Source organism: Simochromis diagramma, unplaced genomic scaffold, assembly GCF_900408965.1.
Source record: "Simochromis diagramma unplaced genomic scaffold, fSimDia1.1 OVJJ01000753.1, whole genome shotgun sequence".
Lineage (NCBI taxonomy): Eukaryota > Metazoa > Chordata > Actinopteri > Cichliformes > Cichlidae > Simochromis > Simochromis diagramma.
In genome coordinates this window covers 134,527-152,640 of record NW_024387523.1, presented here as the reverse complement: position 1 = coordinate 152,640, position 18,114 = coordinate 134,527, and the positions used below count along the sequence as shown (strand labels likewise).

At 41.7% G+C, this 18,114-nt stretch overlaps 3 protein-coding genes across 16 annotated transcripts in view; 2 read left to right on the top strand and 1 right to left on the bottom strand.

Moving 5' to 3' along the window:
• LOC120726645 (class I histocompatibility antigen, F10 alpha chain-like) overlaps nt 1-18,114 on the bottom strand; it is a 162,419-nt gene that overhangs the window by 31,643 nt on the left and 112,662 nt on the right. The window lies entirely within an intron of this gene.
• Nucleotides 9,757-14,886, top strand: LOC120726649 (class I histocompatibility antigen, F10 alpha chain-like). Its single transcript, XM_040020394.1, is given in 5 exon segments — nt 9,757-11,068; nt 12,147-12,262; nt 12,264-12,408; nt 14,126-14,404; nt 14,529-14,886. Coding segments are annotated over 5 exon segments (624 nt in total). The 5' UTR covers nt 9,757-11,010; the 3' UTR covers nt 14,555-14,886.
• Nucleotides 17,667-18,114, top strand: part of LOC120726643 (H-2 class I histocompatibility antigen, Q9 alpha chain-like) — an 87,814-nt gene continuing 87,366 nt past the window's right edge. For 7 of the 14 annotated variants that reach the window (XR_005694357.1, XR_005694356.1, XR_005694355.1 and 4 more), the window contains exon 1: nt 17,777-17,911. Coding sequence is in view for 11 of the 14 variants with exons in the window: in XM_040020369.1 (XP_039876303.1) it covers nt 17,860-17,911 (52 nt within the window). In the remaining 3 variants the exon portion in view is untranslated. Of the gene's footprint in view, nt 17,912-18,114 lie in introns of all 14 variants that reach the window. The other 7 variants (XM_040020363.1, XM_040020364.1, XM_040020373.1 and 4 more) reach the window with 5 other exon arrangements.

Here is an 18,114-nt window from a genome sequence, read left to right as displayed (position 1 = left end):
TTTAGCAAACCTCAAACGACTCTGTTTGTGGCATGTGCACAGAAAAGGCTTCTTCTGTGTTACTCTCCATAACAGCATCTCCTTGTGCAAAGTGCGCTTAATAGTTGAACAATGCACAGTGACACCATCTGCAGCAAGATGATGTTGCAGGACTTTGAAGCTGGTCTGTGGGTTGACTGTAACTGTTCTCACCATCCTTTGCCTCTGCTTATCTAAGATTTTACTTGACCTGTCACTTCGGGCCTTAACTAGAACTGTGCCTGTGGTCTCCCATTTCCTCACTATGTTCCTCACAGTGGAAGCTAGCAGCTGAAATCTTTAGAGATAGCTTTTTGTACACTTCTCCTAAACCATGATGTTGAACAATCCTTGTTTTCAGGTCATTTGAGAGTTGTTTTGAGGCTCTTCAGAGAAGTTGCAAAGAGGAGAAAAACTTGCAATGGGCAGTCATAAATACCCTCTCTCATGATTTGATTCACCAAACAAACTTTGTGTATGTAGGTCAAGGGTCAATGAGCTTACCAAACAAACTTTGTGTTCCAATAATCAGTGCTAAAGGTATTTAAATCAATAAAACAATAAGGGTGCCCAAATTTATGCACCTGCCTAATTTTGTTTAGGTAACTATTGCACACTTTCTGTAAATCCTAAAAACTTCATTTCACTTCTCAAATATCATTGTGTTATTATGCTGTATGATATATTTAACTGAAATTACTGATTCAAACAACCAAAGACTTATGAAGAAAAATCATGGAAGTGATCAGGGATGCCCAAACCTTTGCATACCACCGTACGTGACTGTCCTGGATTTCACTCTGTGTCCCACAGAGACCAGTTGTGAATAGGATGGTGCGAGTGAAGAACTTAACAGTTATGATCAGTCTATGACAGAGAAGACTATATCACTACATGCAAACATTAATAACTCAAGAACAGCAGGCCTTTGAAAGTGAAACGAAGAGCGACAGTAACAAAGCTTTGTTAGAGCAGCTACTTCACCCAGGAGTGGCAAAATTATTTGGAACATGTGAGGAGTTATCTGCTAAAAATAGGTTAGTTCAGATGCTGATGTACATTCATTTTGCAGATCTGCCCTTTGTTCACTCTCTGTTGTGTTGAATGCTTCATCCACTTTACAAGTAGTTACAATATGTTAGTTCATTATCTGTTTATTTAAAACACCTTTCGTGGCTTTGTCCTTAAAAATATGAGCAATTTGACAGAAATCACACTATGAATGATGAATCTCACATTTTATCTCAAAATATAAAGAACTCTGCAAAAGTCATGAGCTATGTGTCATTTTTTTAAAAAAATACTTTATTAGGAATAGGTGCAATGATTTATGGACAAATGAACAAACATACAAACAAAAGTATAAATTCAGTATATGAGGCAAAAAGAGAGTCTGTATAATTCTAACAAGTTTGAAAGTGAACATTCGGTATGATCACCTTTATTCTTTAACAAAGACTCTTGGGCAGCTTTCTTGTCATTTCCTTTATGAGGTCTTCAGGAAGAGTTCTCCAGACTTCTTGAAGGATGTTCAAAACAAATTTTTCTGTTCTCTGTGAAGATATTACACAGAGACTATAGACCATAAACTAGAGACAGTTTTTTAGGCACACTGCACATGATGCTAAGATATTCTGAGATGTAAGTTTTCAGCTCATAGCTCTTTGGGAATAAGAAGAAACACTTTGAAAGACTTTCTAAAAGCCTGGCGAGTTATTGATAAAGACTAGTTAAAAACGAAAACAAAGTCTGGCTCTTTGAAAAGAAAATATAAAGAAATAAGAATAAGGGGCGACTCAAGAATTTAACACAATATTGAAATTTCCTCCTAACTTTAAACTGTGTATCTGTCTCTTGTATAATTTTGTATTGTATAATAGAGTAGCTATTGTTCTTTACATTATTTACAAGGACAGTTCACCCTGCAAATTCACCCCAGGGTGAGACCATGCAGTGCTCAGAGAAACTACATGATAAAGAGTAAATAAAATAAAGAGCTATACAAATCTACAGGTATCATTTAGCATGTTACTGTACATGTTAAGGTTTATGAGTACAATTAGAGAAAGACTGAACAAATATGGTATGTTTGGTTAGTTGTTAGTTGTCAGGTGAAAGTCTCCTCCTCCTTTCTAAATTCCAGTGCAGATTAAGTTTTAAAGTTTCAACAGAAAATACCAAAGTGGAAATGTTTGGCCTTAATGCACAGCACCATGTTGAGGAACGAATAAATAAACACAGCATATCAATTGTCAACATAGTGGTGGAGGAATGATGATGCGAGCTTGTTTTGCAGCCATGGGAACTAGACACGTTGCAGCACAGACAACTATATGTTCACAACCACATCATGTCCAATTACGAACCACAATCTAACTTCTTTAGACTGTAGAAAGAGGGAAAAACCATATAATTAAATCAGGTGATTTGAACAAGGAACCTCACAGTCAACAGTGCTGACCACTGTACCTCTGTGCTTTCAAACTGGAAAATCACACAAATTTAATAATTTGTTTGTCTTTTGTCCGTAATTGTAAATGTGAGTTACCAGAAAAAGCAATCCATTTAAAAATAATCCTGATGGACATTTTTGACAGATATGCTGCAAGAAAAATGCTTTGGGTGCCATACAGTAAGTCTTGGCCTTTGCCTACAGCAAATTATTGAGCTGATGTACAGATGGCATGTTACTGTTTTTGTGTTATTTGTTTTTCACAAAATTAAGTCAAATCTTTACATAGAGCTGTGATTTTAAGTCGTCATGGTTTTGAACGAGGGAATTTTAAATATATGGGCCTACTGCTCTACTGCTAACATGCAGTAGAGCAGTAGGCCCATATATTTAAAATGATCAGCTTGCATCCTTAATATACTGGCTACTTATTCTAAACAATATATAGAATACTTCATGTGTATGCCATATGACTAAGAAAGCACCTGCAAGCAATATTTTCAAATTGTTGAAGAAAACACAACCTTTTTTTTTTTTTTTTTGCCTGTCCCGTTTGGCTCTTTTGCCATCAGAATTATTGTCTAAAGGCAAAGAAAGATGCCCAACGGATTTACTTTACCAAATTGACCATCCCAGCCTTGCCGTAATGGTCCATTTGATTCACCTTTTATTGTTCACTTTATTTTCACTTACTGAATACGGGACAGACTTGACTGGGGGAAAGAAGGGGAGAAAGAAAGAGGGAAAGAGAAACAGCTGAGAATAGGGACGGGGGAGAAGGGCAAAAACCAAAAACCAACAGAATGAGCAGAAAAAAAAACGAAAAAGAAAAAAAAATGCATATATCGATCACCTGGATCACCTGCTGAGAAAGAAAAAAGAAAACAAGCAAAAGAGAACAAGAGTAATAGAATAAACAACATCACAATGATATATGGGAATATGACAGTAAATACTAAATATTAAACATTATTGTGCAGCACATAAGATCAACAGAACACAGTGTGCTTTGAGGTAGGAGCCAAAGTGGGTGTAGTTTGTGGGTGTGATCACCTGTGTGTACACCTGTGAGCATGGACGCGCTTGTTTTTTTAAAAGGTTCCTTCATGTAATGATCTGCTAGAAGGTGTGGGGGGGCCACAGCCCCGTCCTCCAGGGCATGAAGCAGGTATGGAGGAGATCAAAACTCCAGACATCCAGAGGCCCCCAGAAAACAAGAGACCAAGGAAGACCAACAGAGGGGCAGCCGCGCCACTGTCCCAGAAAGAGCTGAGGAGAGTCCCAGATGAGGGCTCACCCAGCAGCCGCGGAGCAGAAGCCAGGGGGGGTTGCAGTGACGCGCCCGTGAGCTCCGCCGGCAGCCAGCCGTGCCTGAGTGACCGAGCCCCAGGCCGAGAGGCCGGGGGCACCCCACCTCCGAAGTGGCCCGAGCGAGCCCCAGGCTCCAGGCCCCGATAAGCGGCCGCCAAGGAGTGAGCCGGTGTGTACCTGGACGCCCATCCCCAGACACAAAGAACCACCAACGCACCGATGTCTGAGGGAGTCCGCCACTGGCAGGGGAAGTGGTGGTGGGGGGAGATAGGCCTCCAAACCTTGGAGGGCCTGAGATGTCCCCAGAGAGGTGGCGTCTGATACCCAACCTGACATATAGACACAGACATACAGGCACACACAGATACAAACATCCATTCCCACCCTCATGCTCTCATATGCACTTACTCCACACTCAACCAACGTGGAGACAGACATGAAGAGACGCTGTACACACGATCACACTCCCCAAGCGTACTCTACGAACCGGGTCTAGGTACCCTTGCCCCTGGAGGGGGGAACTGCACCCAGACCCAGGTGGTGTTACCCTTTTCCCTGCGGTGGGGAGAGGCAGACCGCCCCGACTCCGCAGCAGCACAAATTATTGAGCTGATGTACAGATGGCATGTTACTGTTTTTGTGTTATTTGTTTTTCACAAAATTAAGTCAAATCTTTACATAGAGCTGTGATTTTAAGTCATCATGGTCTTGAACGAGGGAATTTAAAATATATGGGCCTACTGTTCTACTGCATGTTAGTTTGATCAGCTTGCATCATTAATATACTGGCTACTTATTCTAAACAATATATAGAATACTTCATGTGTATGCCATATGGCTAAGAAACCACCTGCAAGCAATATTTTCAAATTGTTGAAGAAAACGCAAAATAACTCAAGGATGAGAAAAAATAACCCCAGCAAGAAACATGAAGAGCAGATGCTGCAACAACACAGGATATAATCCAAGCAATGATCCTCCTGTGAGTAGGAAAAACTCCACCTGCTGAGGTGACTGTCCAGCGTTTGGCTTGAAAATCTTCTCAAAAGAAGTGTTAGCTTTATGTGACTATGCCATGAGGAAAGCATGAATCAAGCTTTATGCTATAACTGCCTGTAGAACAGCTGAAGCTGTTCCTAGATTTTACTGGTCTGTGTACAATCATACAAATTTAGCATTGCCAGCAGATTGTTGTCAGGTTTGTTCCTGGTCGGTGCTGGTCTGCAGTGTAATGAAAAGTCAAACTATTATTATTTTGAATAGCTTTTATATAAGTATGAGTACATGAATGCAATAACCTCAAAACATCTAACAAAGCCAATAACACTTGATGAGTTAGGTAGATCATTGTCGTGGTCTGCAGTCTAGAGAACCATTAATGTAATTAATTAATGTAAATACAGAGGGGTTTACAACAAGGTACAAAACACTAGTTTTACTCAAGAAAAGGAAGACTTTCCCAGAAAACATCTAAAACAGTGTGCACAGAAATGTAGAAAATAAAATAAATAAATCATTGGACAGATAAACTAATGGTTACACCAGAATGATGGGAAAGGAAAAGAGAAACGGCTCATGATCACAGCACATCATCTAACTAGCGCCACTAGTGACAGATCACAGAAAAAATACTGAAGTGTAGACGTCTACACTCTGCTCAGTTCGGCTAAATGCTGCAAAGCCGATTGCGCCTCAATACAAACAGATAATAACACAATGCTGACACATATGCTACAGCTCCATGATTCCAAACTTGCACATACACTTTTTAGAATTGCCTCTTGTGTCCCCACCAGGTGCTGCATTATATTTATAACTCTTTTTTACATTTTCTTCTCAGTCCTGTTAACATGCTGTGTTCATGTAAGCTTTACATCAAAGTGCACACCAAAAACTTTAAAATGAGAGATAGATAAAACAATATTTGCTTATATGTTTCCTGTTTAAATAAACTATTTTGTTTTATTTTCTATGGAGAGCTGAAATCCTCATGTAGTAGCCCATATTTGTACCTGCTTAACTGCTTCTTGCAGCTGCTTTTAAACAGTCTGCACACTTCCTCCTCTCTTACAGATGACTGTATCATTTGCAAAAGCTGACTTTCCTATATGCCTAGGAATTTGATCAAAGATATATTTAATCTTAATTAAAATTACTAATGGCTCAAACAATCTTCCCTGAGGCGTTCCATTCTCAGTTATTAGATTGCGTACCATTTATACAAACTCTTATTCATCTTTTGTCTAGAAGGTCTCTGTCCCAATTAAATAATCTAGCTTTTACTCCTATTTCTAAGTTTAATAAATAGTCACTATTTCCACAGCATATCATGTTTTATTTTCTATATCCAAAAACATTGCTGCCTATTTCTTTATTCACTGCTGCTTTCCCTTTTCTCCGATTCTAAGTCTTTGTGAGTTTTTAGTAATTTTAGTCGTTTTCACCTCTTCTTCACTTCTAACAACAAGAGGCAGCACATTCGCAGTCAGAGATGGCCCATTTGTCAGCAGAGAGCTCTGCTGCCAGATGGAGGCAGTTTCATGATTTTAGTCTTCGCTGAATAAAACTTGTTTGTCTTACAACAGCCACTGTACTAGCATTATGCGTTTGGATTGGGAGGGGATAAGAAAACACAACTTAGTTGACTGAAACTTAGACAGTTAAAGACAAAGCTTACTTTTATATTCAGCAGTACTACAATCCCATTGCTAGATGGCGTCATCTGACAAACCAAACCCAGCAGCACATTGTGGGGAAAGCTAGTCCTGCAGCGGAGCTTAATGACAGTCTTTGATGCTTAGACATGTGCAGAATAAGTGCTTTAATCATGAAAAGTGGGATAATAACTTAACGTAAGTTCATATGAGTGGGTTGTAGCAAGTCATGAGAAAGATGTCAGATGAGAACAGAAATAACAGAAAGTCAACATTTTTATTTTGAATACAAATACATAATATTCAGTCTGTAGCCCTTCGATTTAGACAATAATACTTAAACGTTGTTTTTATACGTCCAAAATTTAACATCGCTAATTTTTTTCTGATTTTAATTGTTGATCGTTTCATTATTTTATCACGTTGCAGAACAAGAAAGACATGAAGCTTTGACCTCTTGTCCCAAATCAGGTAGAATAGGTTGCCAGTTGAATTTGTGGGTGGATGAATAATTGTATCTCGATTGCTTGGGGAAGTTATTTGTATATGAATGTAAACATGAGCATAATTTAATTTACTTTTAAAATGTCATTAGTAAGAATGTGATTAAATAACTTCAGAAAATATGTGATAAGAACTGTGACACAAATACACGTGATTTGGATTAGACGGCCTACAGTGAGGTAGTGGTTAAAGACACAGAGCCCAACGATTACACACCACTGGCTCTTTGTTTCTGAGGTCATGATAAGTTTCACTTTCCAAATAAAACCTTGTTTCCCTTTTTTTGCCTGGTTACTGTTAAGATGCAGCCAGCTTTGAATTCCTATTGGTCAGAGAGGAGCTACTGCGCATGCGGCAGTTTTATTTTGAGTGTGGCGGAGTCTAAACAACAAACAGACATTTTTTTCCTTCTTTGTTACAGTCAGATGTATTACCACCACCCACTGAATTCTGCTGCTGACCCACATCTCAGAAATCCAAATCTTATTAATGAGACAGCGAGAGAGAGATAAATAGAAATGTTTTTTTAATTGGATATTGTGGCAAATCCTACTCAAAAAACAAACAAAAAATGTCGGATGAGGTCAAGAGAAACAGAACTAGTAAAAAGTCTTAAAATCCAAAACTTTGTTTTTATATTCCAAATGTATAATATTATGTCTGTAACCCTTGGATTCAGACAATAATACTTAAATATTGTGGTTTATGTGTTTTCATACATAGTTCTACATTGCTAAAGTTTTTCTGATGTTAATCATTATTAGCTTCATTTCTTTATCTTTGCAGCAATGTTGCAAAACCAGGAAGACAAAAAGCCTTGATGACTCCTCTTATATCCTCCTGCGCACTGACCATGCATCTCTGACTTGGCTCCTGAACTTCAAACACCCAGAAGGGCAGGTGGCCCGCTGGCTGGAGGTCCTTCATGGCTATGACTTCGAGATCCAGCATCGGGCAGGTCGACAGCATGGCAACGCTGATGCCCTCTCCAGACGGCCCTGCGTAGCTGTCGAGTGCCGCTACTGCCTGCGACAGGAGGAGCGGGCCCAGGAGGTGCTGGGGGTGGCTACTGCTCAGGCCACAGCTGGCGGAGGGGGGTGGCTCCCATTGACAACGCAGCAGCTGAAGCGGGAGCAGGAGGCCGACGCGACGTTGGTTCAGGTGGGCGCCTGGCTGGAGGCGGCGCAACGCCCCGCCTGGACGGGGGTGTCGGGACAGGAGCCCGAGGTGAAGGCCTACTACTCCCAGCACAACAATCTGGAGACCCACGACGGCCTCCTGTACCGGAGATGGCGGGCCCCCGGTCAGGGCAGAGATCTCCTGCAGCTGTTGGTGCCTTGGTCGCTGCGGTCGCAGGTGCTTGAGCTGGTCCACGGCTCGGTGGGGGCAGGACACTATGGGAACGCCAAAACTCTCCGCCGCCTCAGGGGACGGTTCTACTGGCCTGGCTGTCGACGAGATGTGGAACTTCATGTGCACTGCTATGACACCTGCACGGCACAGAAGGGCCCAACTCAACGCTCCACTGCCCCCCTTCAGCAGTACCTGGTCGGGGCCCCAATGGAAAGAGTGGGAGTGGACGTCCTAGGGCCTTTCCCCGTCACAGAGTCAGGGAACCGGTATGTGTTGGTGGCTATGGACTATTTCACGAAGTGGCCAGAGGTCTACGCGGTGCCGGACCAGAGCGCAACGACGACGGCCGAGAAGCTGGTGGAGGAGAAGTTCACCCGTTTTGGGGTCCCGGCTGAGCTCCACAGTGACCAGGGGCGTAACTTCGAATCGAAGGTCTTCGGGGAGATCTGCCGGCGACTGGGGGTGGAGAAGACGAGAACCACACCGCTCCACCCACAAAGCAATGGCTTGGTTGAGCGCTTCAACCGCACGCTGGCCACCCAGCTCGCCATTCTCACCGGCCGCCACCAGCGGGATTGGGACCGACATCTGCCCCTGGTCCTTTGGTCGTATCGGACTGCGGTGCAGGAGTCCAGCCAGTGCACACCTGCCGCTCTGATGTTTGGACGGGAGCTCCGGACGCCTGTGGATCTGGTGTTCGGGTCCCCCCCCCCCGAGCCTGAGATTGATGGTGGGCCAGAGATGGACTACTACAGGAGGCTGAGGGAGCGGCTGCAGGTGGTTCATGACTACACCCGCCAGGCCCAGGCCAGCGCCGGAGTACGACAGAAAAGAGCCTACGACACCAAGTGCCGAGGGGGGGTTTTCATGCCTGGCGACAAGGTTTGGGTGTACTGCCCGGTTCGCAAGAGAGGAGTGTCCCCCAAACTCTGCAGACACTGGCAAGGGCCGGCGGAGGTCGTGGAGCGGCTAACAGACGTGGTGTACCGTATCCACATGCCGGGCCCGGGGCGCATGGTGGTGTTGCACCGGGACAGGCTCTCACTGTACCAACCGCTCGCTCCGGCAGACGCCGGGGCAGGGGATGATGGTGGCACCCCATATTCTGACCTGAGTGACTTTTCCCCCGCCGGTCGTTACTGGCCGGTGCGCCAAAAGAAGGCACCTGGACATTTGCAGGACTTTGTGTGGGGTAATGGGGTCGTCGGGGACGACTGACCCCTTAGGTGGGTTCTGTTTGTACAGTTATGTTTTGTGTATGTTGCCATAGTGACGGGTGACGCCCTCTCGCTGCGACGGTGTGTCCTTCCGGGGTCAGAGGGCGCCCTGTGTGTTGTTGTTGTTGTTGCCGCGCTGAGCAGTTAGCTAGCGGCATTGTGTTCTTCTGCAAATGTTAATAAACGGCTGTGCTCCCTGGCTAGCTCATGGGAAGCAAGACCAAACGATACCTCCGTCTCCTCCTTGTCTGAGCTCGCCACAGTATTTTTCCAATCCTATCATTGATTTTGTTTTTTGTTTTTACTTGAAAATGATTTAGATTTTTTTCAGTTTCTTTTGCACAGTTTAGTCTAAACAATAGCTTAACTGTCTTTAGAACTGCTTGGAGAGTGCTGAGAATGACGTTCCTGATGTGAGCGAATGAGGTGATCAAGGAAAAACTGCATCAAATGTCAGTGTAATAACAAGTCGAAACATTTTGTTAAGTGGACTAAGTTCTTGTTAAATGGACTAGGTGCTTTACTGCTATAGCACTTGGTTAAGTGCTTTCTATCTACCCATAATACACATTCATATTCAGTCCATTTCTCAATTAAAAAAATTATACCAAACAGTAGTGCACTTTCCCAAAAAATTTGATTCAGCACCCGTTTATTGTGTCATGTTTAGGTGATTTCCCATCAACTACATGAACATTTCACACAGAAAAGTAGAACACACCATGTTTTCATGTCTACAGATCAGCCAGCAACCTCTCAACAGAAAACACTATGATCGATGTTAGGTTATTGTTGTTTTACTGAACATCGTATTTTAATTCACGGGAGTAACAGTCAAATTAATATCCAAAAAAGCATAAATAATGTTAAACATTATGGCGCCACCACGTTACCTGGAAACCACCTAGCAACGAACTGAAATGACCTGGACACAACAACACCTCTTTTTCTTTTTCTTTCTTTCTTTGCGTGTGATTAACATTATCAGTTTGCCAACGGTAGAAATGGGCCAAACAATACTCGAGCTTGGGAATGAAATAATTCCTTGACATTAGCTTTGCCTCCAGAAACTGCACTTCAGCTTTTTAGCACCGGGCGGAGCTTTTTTCAAATTTAGTCACTGAAATCGCTGACGTCACACTTCAGTGCATGTCGAAATGTGATATTTTATCAGAACTGTGGTAAAAATATCAGAACTGTGGTAAACATACTGAGATGATGATAAACACAAGACCAAGAATTTTACAACGTGTGACCTGCGCAAATTGTCACAGATGATAATAACACCTCAACTGTCTCTGGCCACAAAACGGAAAAAACAAACCAAGCTATAAACTACTTTCATTTTCATTTTTTATCAACGATCTTCTTGAACACGTTCCCTCTGCATTAAGTGACGCTCCGCTCTGCCTGATTGTTATTGGATGAGTAGAGGTTGATCTTGGAAGATCGATGCTCTAAGTTATTCCCAATTTGTCCATCTACCAGCTCTTAAGCAAAAATGAAGACCTTCGTTGTTCTGAGTGTGATTTTTCTTGGACTATCCGAAGCAGCAGCAGGTGAGTTGACCCATGTAGTTATCTTCTATAATAACAGCCGAACCAGCATTGTGTTTATGTGAAGGGAAAAACCTTCTGAACAGGTGGATAGCAGTGTGTAGCCAAGGAAGCAGAGGCAAGTTTAAAAAACAAACAAACAACAACAACAACTTTAAAAAAAATGTATTTACAATTTAAAAAACTAACAGTAAATATGTAAACACCTCTTCCAAGGGGGTCAAAACATTGAAGAAAAGAACAAAATATCAAAATTATATTTAACAAACAAAAAACTAATTCAGCTGTGGGTGAAGTTATAATCCCAAACCATAAAAGTTAGTTTAAGATGAGTGGAACAGCCAGCGTCTTGATTTTGCTGGTAAACTGGTAAACACAGTGAACAGGATTTATAAAGAGGCGAGTATATTTATGACTGTTATATGAGTATAGTATCTACATTATAGCCTTTTTAGCGCACTAAAATATCTTTATAGAACTCTAATATTTTAATTCTGCTACATTTTCTGCTGCCCCCATGGCCAGATCTCTTTAAAATATAACCATCCCATGACTTGCTCATCATCCTTCCCGCTACACTCTCTTATTGTTGGTAAGGCTCACCCTGATAGGTCAAAGCCAGAGTCCTTCTGGGGCATGAACTCTCGCAGGATGGGGCTGTCCTGGGCAATATAAACTGAGTGCAATGCAATGACTGTCACAACTACAGGGATTAAAAACAGAACTATAAAATTATAAAACAACTCATGCAAAACCAAAAATCAAGCATGACATTTACACGATGTGTGTGCACCTGTACAAAGTATGCTGTAATGGCTGAAAGATTCCAGGATGTGAACATCATATGTTAATAGTCACCTACATAATATTTCACAGATAAAGTGAATAAAAAGACATTTTGAAATGGATCAAATTATTATAAATCTGCATATTTGTGAGGTGTTTGCAAAAATGTATTAATGAAAGCAAGTTTTAAGGTTTCTAATAAAAAACATGATGATGGAAAATCTAATGATAATCACAATCATGTTTCTGATGTTTAACAGTATGCTCCTCTGTGTGTTATTTTCTTGTGCCACAGTTACACATTTGCTGCAGTACTTCTACACGGCATCATCAGGAATTCCACATTTTCCAGAGTTTGTGACTGTGGGCGTGTTAGATGGGCAGCCATTCACGTACTATGACAGTAAAATAAAAAAAAGAGAGTCCCAAGCAGGACTGGATGGCAAAGAGTGAAGGAGCTCTGTACTGGGACAGACAGACTCGGGCATCCATCGCGGATGAGCAGATCTTCAAAGGGAACATTGAATTTGTGAAGCAGCACCTAAATGAAACAGGGGGTGAGTAATGAACAGGCGTTTAGAAATATCTGGGATTTTGTGATTCAGTTTCTATAAAATCCAACTTTCAACCACTAAAACTTAAAAATGTTCCATTCACACTAATTTAATTGTTTAGCACTAATTGACAGCAGCAGTGACTTTGAGGGACCAAACACACAGGAGACAGTTTAATGAGGTGCAGAAGTGGTTTATAAAAACAGAGGAAGTCTAATCTTAAAAGTAGAGCAGGTCTGTCTCTGCAATCCAAACTGGGAACGCTCCTATAGTAGTGAGGTTAAAGCTCGGCCTGCTACCACAAGTAAGTCCGTAGTGTGAGAAGGACGATAATATGATATGATGAGGGCTTTCAGATTTGATGGGGCCTGATTAGGACTTTGGATGCTGTCTTATTATTTGGTTTTTGGTTTGTTATCAATTTTATTTTCACATGTCAGTTTTTAGTAGACAAAAAGTTGGATGGAGGATTTTCTCTCTGCTCCCCTCCTATTGGTCAAATAAACTGTAAGCTCTGAGATTCAATTCAATTCAATTCAATTCAATTCAATGTTATTTATATAGCGCCAAATCACAACAACAGTCGCCTCAAGGCGTTTTATATTGCACAGTAAATCGTACAATAATAGATAGATAGAAAAACAATCATATGACCCCCTATGAGCAAGCACTTTGGCGACAGTGGGAAAAACAAACTCCCTTTTAACAGGAAGAAACCTCCGGCAGAACCAGGCTCAGGGAGGGGCGGGGCCATCTGCTGAGACCGGTTGGGGTGAGAGAAGGAAAACAGGACACAGACAAAATGACAAGATGTGACCACAGACCTCTGTTAGCATTCAGGCAGTAGCTTTCACTAAAAGAGTATCTACAACACTATATACAAACCCAACAGTTCACTGAAGACACACATGACAATTTGTCACTAAGGGTTTGGAGGCCAAGGACAGGTTTGCTGCTGATGTCAGTTACTCCCAGGGAACAACTGCTGCAGAGGGTTTTTAAAGCGGCCACTTGATGATGGGAACCAATCAGCAGCTCCCATCTCTCAAATCATAAAGAGCACGATTAGTCCATCCATTCACTTCTCCTTTTCAGGGTCGCAGGGGCTGCTGGAGCCTGTCCCAGCTCTCTTAGGGCAAGAGACAGGTTTCCAGTCTGTCGCAGGGCTAACACATAGACACAGACAACCATTCGGCAATTTATGGGCAATTTAGTGTTTCCAATTAACCTATCCCCACTAACTGCATGTCTTTGGACTGTGGGAGGAAGCCGCAGAACCCCGCAAACACAGGGAGAACATGCAAGCTCCATGCAGAAAGACCCTGGCCTGATGGTGGAATTAAACTCAAGACCTTCTTGTTGTGAGGCAACAGTGCTAACCACCGTGCTGTCATGATTAGTTTAAGCTTTAAATACTGTATGTGCCTATATATTATGTATATAGGCGTGTAACCTGTAGTCCTATTTATATATGTCTATAGAAGTGCAGGTTAGATAAGGACTCAGAGTGTAGCATCTCAGTCTGTTTCTGTTTTTTCTCTGTAAAGTTTAAACTGTGTTGATGAGAGTTTGTTTTAATTAGTTTCCACTGAACCAGTAAACAGCAGGAGAAACAGTAGATCCTCTGTTTCAGTGACTGTCGATTGGTTGATGTGTCTGTATTGAGATGAGACTGTGCTGCAGCTTTGCTCTGGTTCACTGTACTGTTTCTGTCTTTCAGGTGTGCATGTTTATCAGGAGATGTATGGCTGTGAATGGGATACTGAAACAAATAATGTGACCGGCTATGATCAGCTGGGTTACGATGGCGAGGACTTTTTGGCGTTTGACCTTAAGACAGAGACGTGGATCGCTCCAAAGCAACAGGCAGTCATCGCTAAACAGAAGTACGACTCTGACAGAGCTCTCTCAGCCAGACAGAAGAACTACTTCACTCACATTTGTCCCGAGTGGCTGAAGAAGTATCTGAACTATTCAGGGAGCTCTCTGAGGAGAACAGGTGCAATAACACTGGATTTTAACTGGACTTGGAAAGACAATCAATCAGCTATAGGTTGATTGATTGTCAACAAACATACAATTTGTAATAATAACAATAACGAACACTTATATTTTTTCAACAGTTCTTCCCTCAGTGTCTCTCCTCTGAAGTACAGAAGTACAGAGGTAATAGCGTGTTACATGAGAATGATAACAGTAGATAGCAGGCTGAGCTGAAAGTAGGTCCAACATTAGACTTGTACGGAAACTAAATAAGTACCTTAAAATGCTAACACATAACTACCACAGAATCGTGGCCCACATCGTGGGCGATCGTGGCTCAAGAGTTGGGAGTTCGCCTTGTAATGTGAAGGTTGCGGGTTCGAGCCCCGGTCATTGTGTCTTTGGGCGAGACACTTCACCCGTTGCCTACTGGTGGTTGTCAGAGGGCCCGGTGGCGCCAGTGTCCGGCAGCCTCGCCTCTGTCAGTGCGCCCCAGGGCTGCTGTGGCTACAATGTAGCTGCCATCACCAGTGTGTGAATGGAGACTAATTAGGGACTAGAAAAGCGCTATACAAATACAGGCCATTTACAGAAGACATGAACAAAAGAATATGATGCTTTCGACAATATAATCAATATATTATCACGACTCAATAACTACACAAATTTGTGATCACACAGTTATTGTCGAGTTCAATGTGTGAGTTTAAACCAGATATAACTGATGTTTGCTCTCAGGATGAATTCCTATTTGCTCTGATGGACCTTTGACACCTGAGCAGGAAGCACTGAGTCTCTTTTTGTGGACAATAAAACTAATAAAGTCTCTTAAACGTTTACATGTTGATGGTCTTGATGTTCCTGCTTCTCCTGGGAATACAGGAGGTGACGACAGGTTATCTAGGAATTTTATGTTTTTGTCTTTTTTTTTGTGGCAGCCTTTTTCTGCATCATTTGATCCCCAGAGAATTGCAGCCTGTTTCCGCTGCAATAAATCCCTGTAGATTATAATTATATTATAACCTTAATGTACTTCTCATCTTATTTCCCAAACGGTCGCCAATGTGGACCGATCTTCATGCTTTAACTGGTACAGATTTTACACTGAATATCCTTCCTGACACAAGCCTCCCATTTATTCCTGCTTGGACTGAAACAAGGAGTAGACTTTCTCATGACTCCCTGAGTCTGGGTTTGTGTCTCCTCCTGGTCTTGAACTGGGGATTGTTCATGTGTGAGGTGAATACATAAATGCATAAAACAAACAAATCCTGCATTTCATGCTAATTCCCAATAATTAGCATTTATTACGGAAAAAGGAGAGTAGAGATTAGTGTCAGTGTACAGGGAAGCAAAAGCAAGGATAATACGAGGGAAGAGGGTGAGAATTGGAGAGCTTACTTGTCACAACCTGATTACTAGCCTGGGCTGACGAGGAGCCGGTGTTCTGGGAATCCATCCTACCTCAAAAAACATCCTAGCCGATGTTTCTGCGCAGACGCCGCGCATGCGCACAACACCAAACCCAAATTAACTTCTTTTTCTGTCACCCATCCGGAATACTTCTTAAGGTTATGGTTATGGTTAGGGTTATGGTTAAGGGTAGGGTTAGGTTTAGTCACAAGTCACCGTAAAATCATAATACGGGTAGGACGATTTGTCAAAGTAGGATGGTTTCTCAGAACACCGGCTCCTTATTGGGAGCCGTGGGGTTGTTTTTTTTTCTTTCTCTCACCCTCTCTCTCGCACCTTTTTTCCGCTTCACTCCGCACGCGAGCCTTGTGCTTTGCGCTGGGAAGAGGGGGGAGGGGCGGTAGTTACACTCGCAGTAGCACAGGAACAGAGCGGGAGGGAGAGAGAGAGAGAAAGAGAGCCAGGGACAACAACATCACATTTGAAAGGTATAGTAATCATCCACAACTATTTTCAGTTGCGGATGATAAAGAATTCAGAAAGTTTATTCATGCAGGCCCATATGACAGAGAATGTGCATCTTCTTTTTGTTTTCATATTTTAATTTATATTTAATTGTGTTGTGGTTTGCAGTGTTTTGTGTTGTTTAAAAGGAAAAAGCTGAAAATTTAAATAGTTAAAAGCTGAAATATAAATAGGTGGTTTTTGTATTATATGATTTATTTCTTACATTTTATGTGGAGCGAATAAATAAAAGTATATTTACGGTGGCCCCTAGAGACAAAGCACGTACAAACTCCAAAACACGTAAAAACTCCAAAACACATAAAAACTCCAAAACACGTACAAAAGACAACAGAAGTGCTCCAGGATGCTAGGCGCAGTGTAGTGGCTACACAAGCCAGGAAGTACCAACGACCGGATTTGGTGTGTGGTAGTAAAAGGTAAATTATTTGAATATTTACGAGTGCTTGTGTATAAATACACAAACAATACACAATACACACATGCTTTCAATTGTGTGATTTAAGTGATCTAGGTAGCTCTGTTTTGGAAGTTCAGTTAACACTAGAAATGTGTTTTGGAGTTTGCACGTGCTTTGTTTCTAGGGGCCACCGCATATATTTATATATAAACATATATAAATAAAACCACTTTTTTTTTTTTACATTAGTAATTCCTTTTATGCATAATTTTATATTATTGTTAATAATAAATTAATTAAAGCAACAAAACAACCTGAGGAGCCGGTTCGGAGCCAAAAGAGCCAGCTCTTTTTAGTGAGCCGAGCCGAAAGAGCCGGTTCTCTAAAAAGAGCCGGAAATCCCATCACTAGCATCCAGCTCCTGGTGTAAAAAGCCTCGTGTTCGCATTAAGGCAGACGGCCAGGTGGCTTTCAGTCCTTGCAAAAGTGCAAAGTGGACCCCGTAGTATCCAAAAATATGAGATGCGCATGCGTGCTCAGGCACAGAAAGGCGCCAACAGCTTCAACTCATGTAAAACTTGAATTCATTCATTTTGCCAGCAATAAATTTCATCTGAGACCAACTTTTGCTCCAAAACGTTAAAGGATTAGTTGAAACCCTTAATGTATTTGAGTTTATGGGGCAACTCAGCTTTTATTGTTGAATTGTGAAAGAAATGACTGTAAGCTCAGCAATTGCAAGTTTGATTTTTTTTACAGTGTATGCGTTTAAAATTAATACAAATCACTCCACTGAGAAACTTAACAAGGTTTTATCCCCTGAATAGAAAATAAATTATACAGTGTATACCCAACATAACATGAACTACACCTGTCATAACATAAAAATGTATAAAGACCAGATGAAACTAACCTTTTTTTCATATGAAGATATTTTACTTTCAGTTTCGTTGATTTCAGTGACGTTTACTCTCAGAGTAAATCCCTATTGGCTCTGATCGAGGCTAATGGTGACGTTTCTCCTGGTTCTCCATTTTAGCTTTAGCTTTTTCTGGACAAGCGAGCGCATAAAGTCTGTTAAAGGTTTGGATGTTTATGGTCACAATGTAGAAGATGAAGAAAGAAGAAAGAAGATGAAGGCCTTCATCTTCTTTCTTCTCCTGGGAATACAGGGGGCAGCAGCAGGTCAGTTTGACTGTTATATTTCTGTCTTTTTATATGTCAGATTTATGTAATTTGAAAGACAAATGGACGGACTGTTTGCTCCCCAGAAATACGCTAAACATTTAGTTGTAATGGATCCTAGTACACTGTTAAAAAAACATCTTAAAAAAAAACAGTAATATTCCGGCAGCTGGGGCGCCAAAATAATACCGTAAAATAACAGA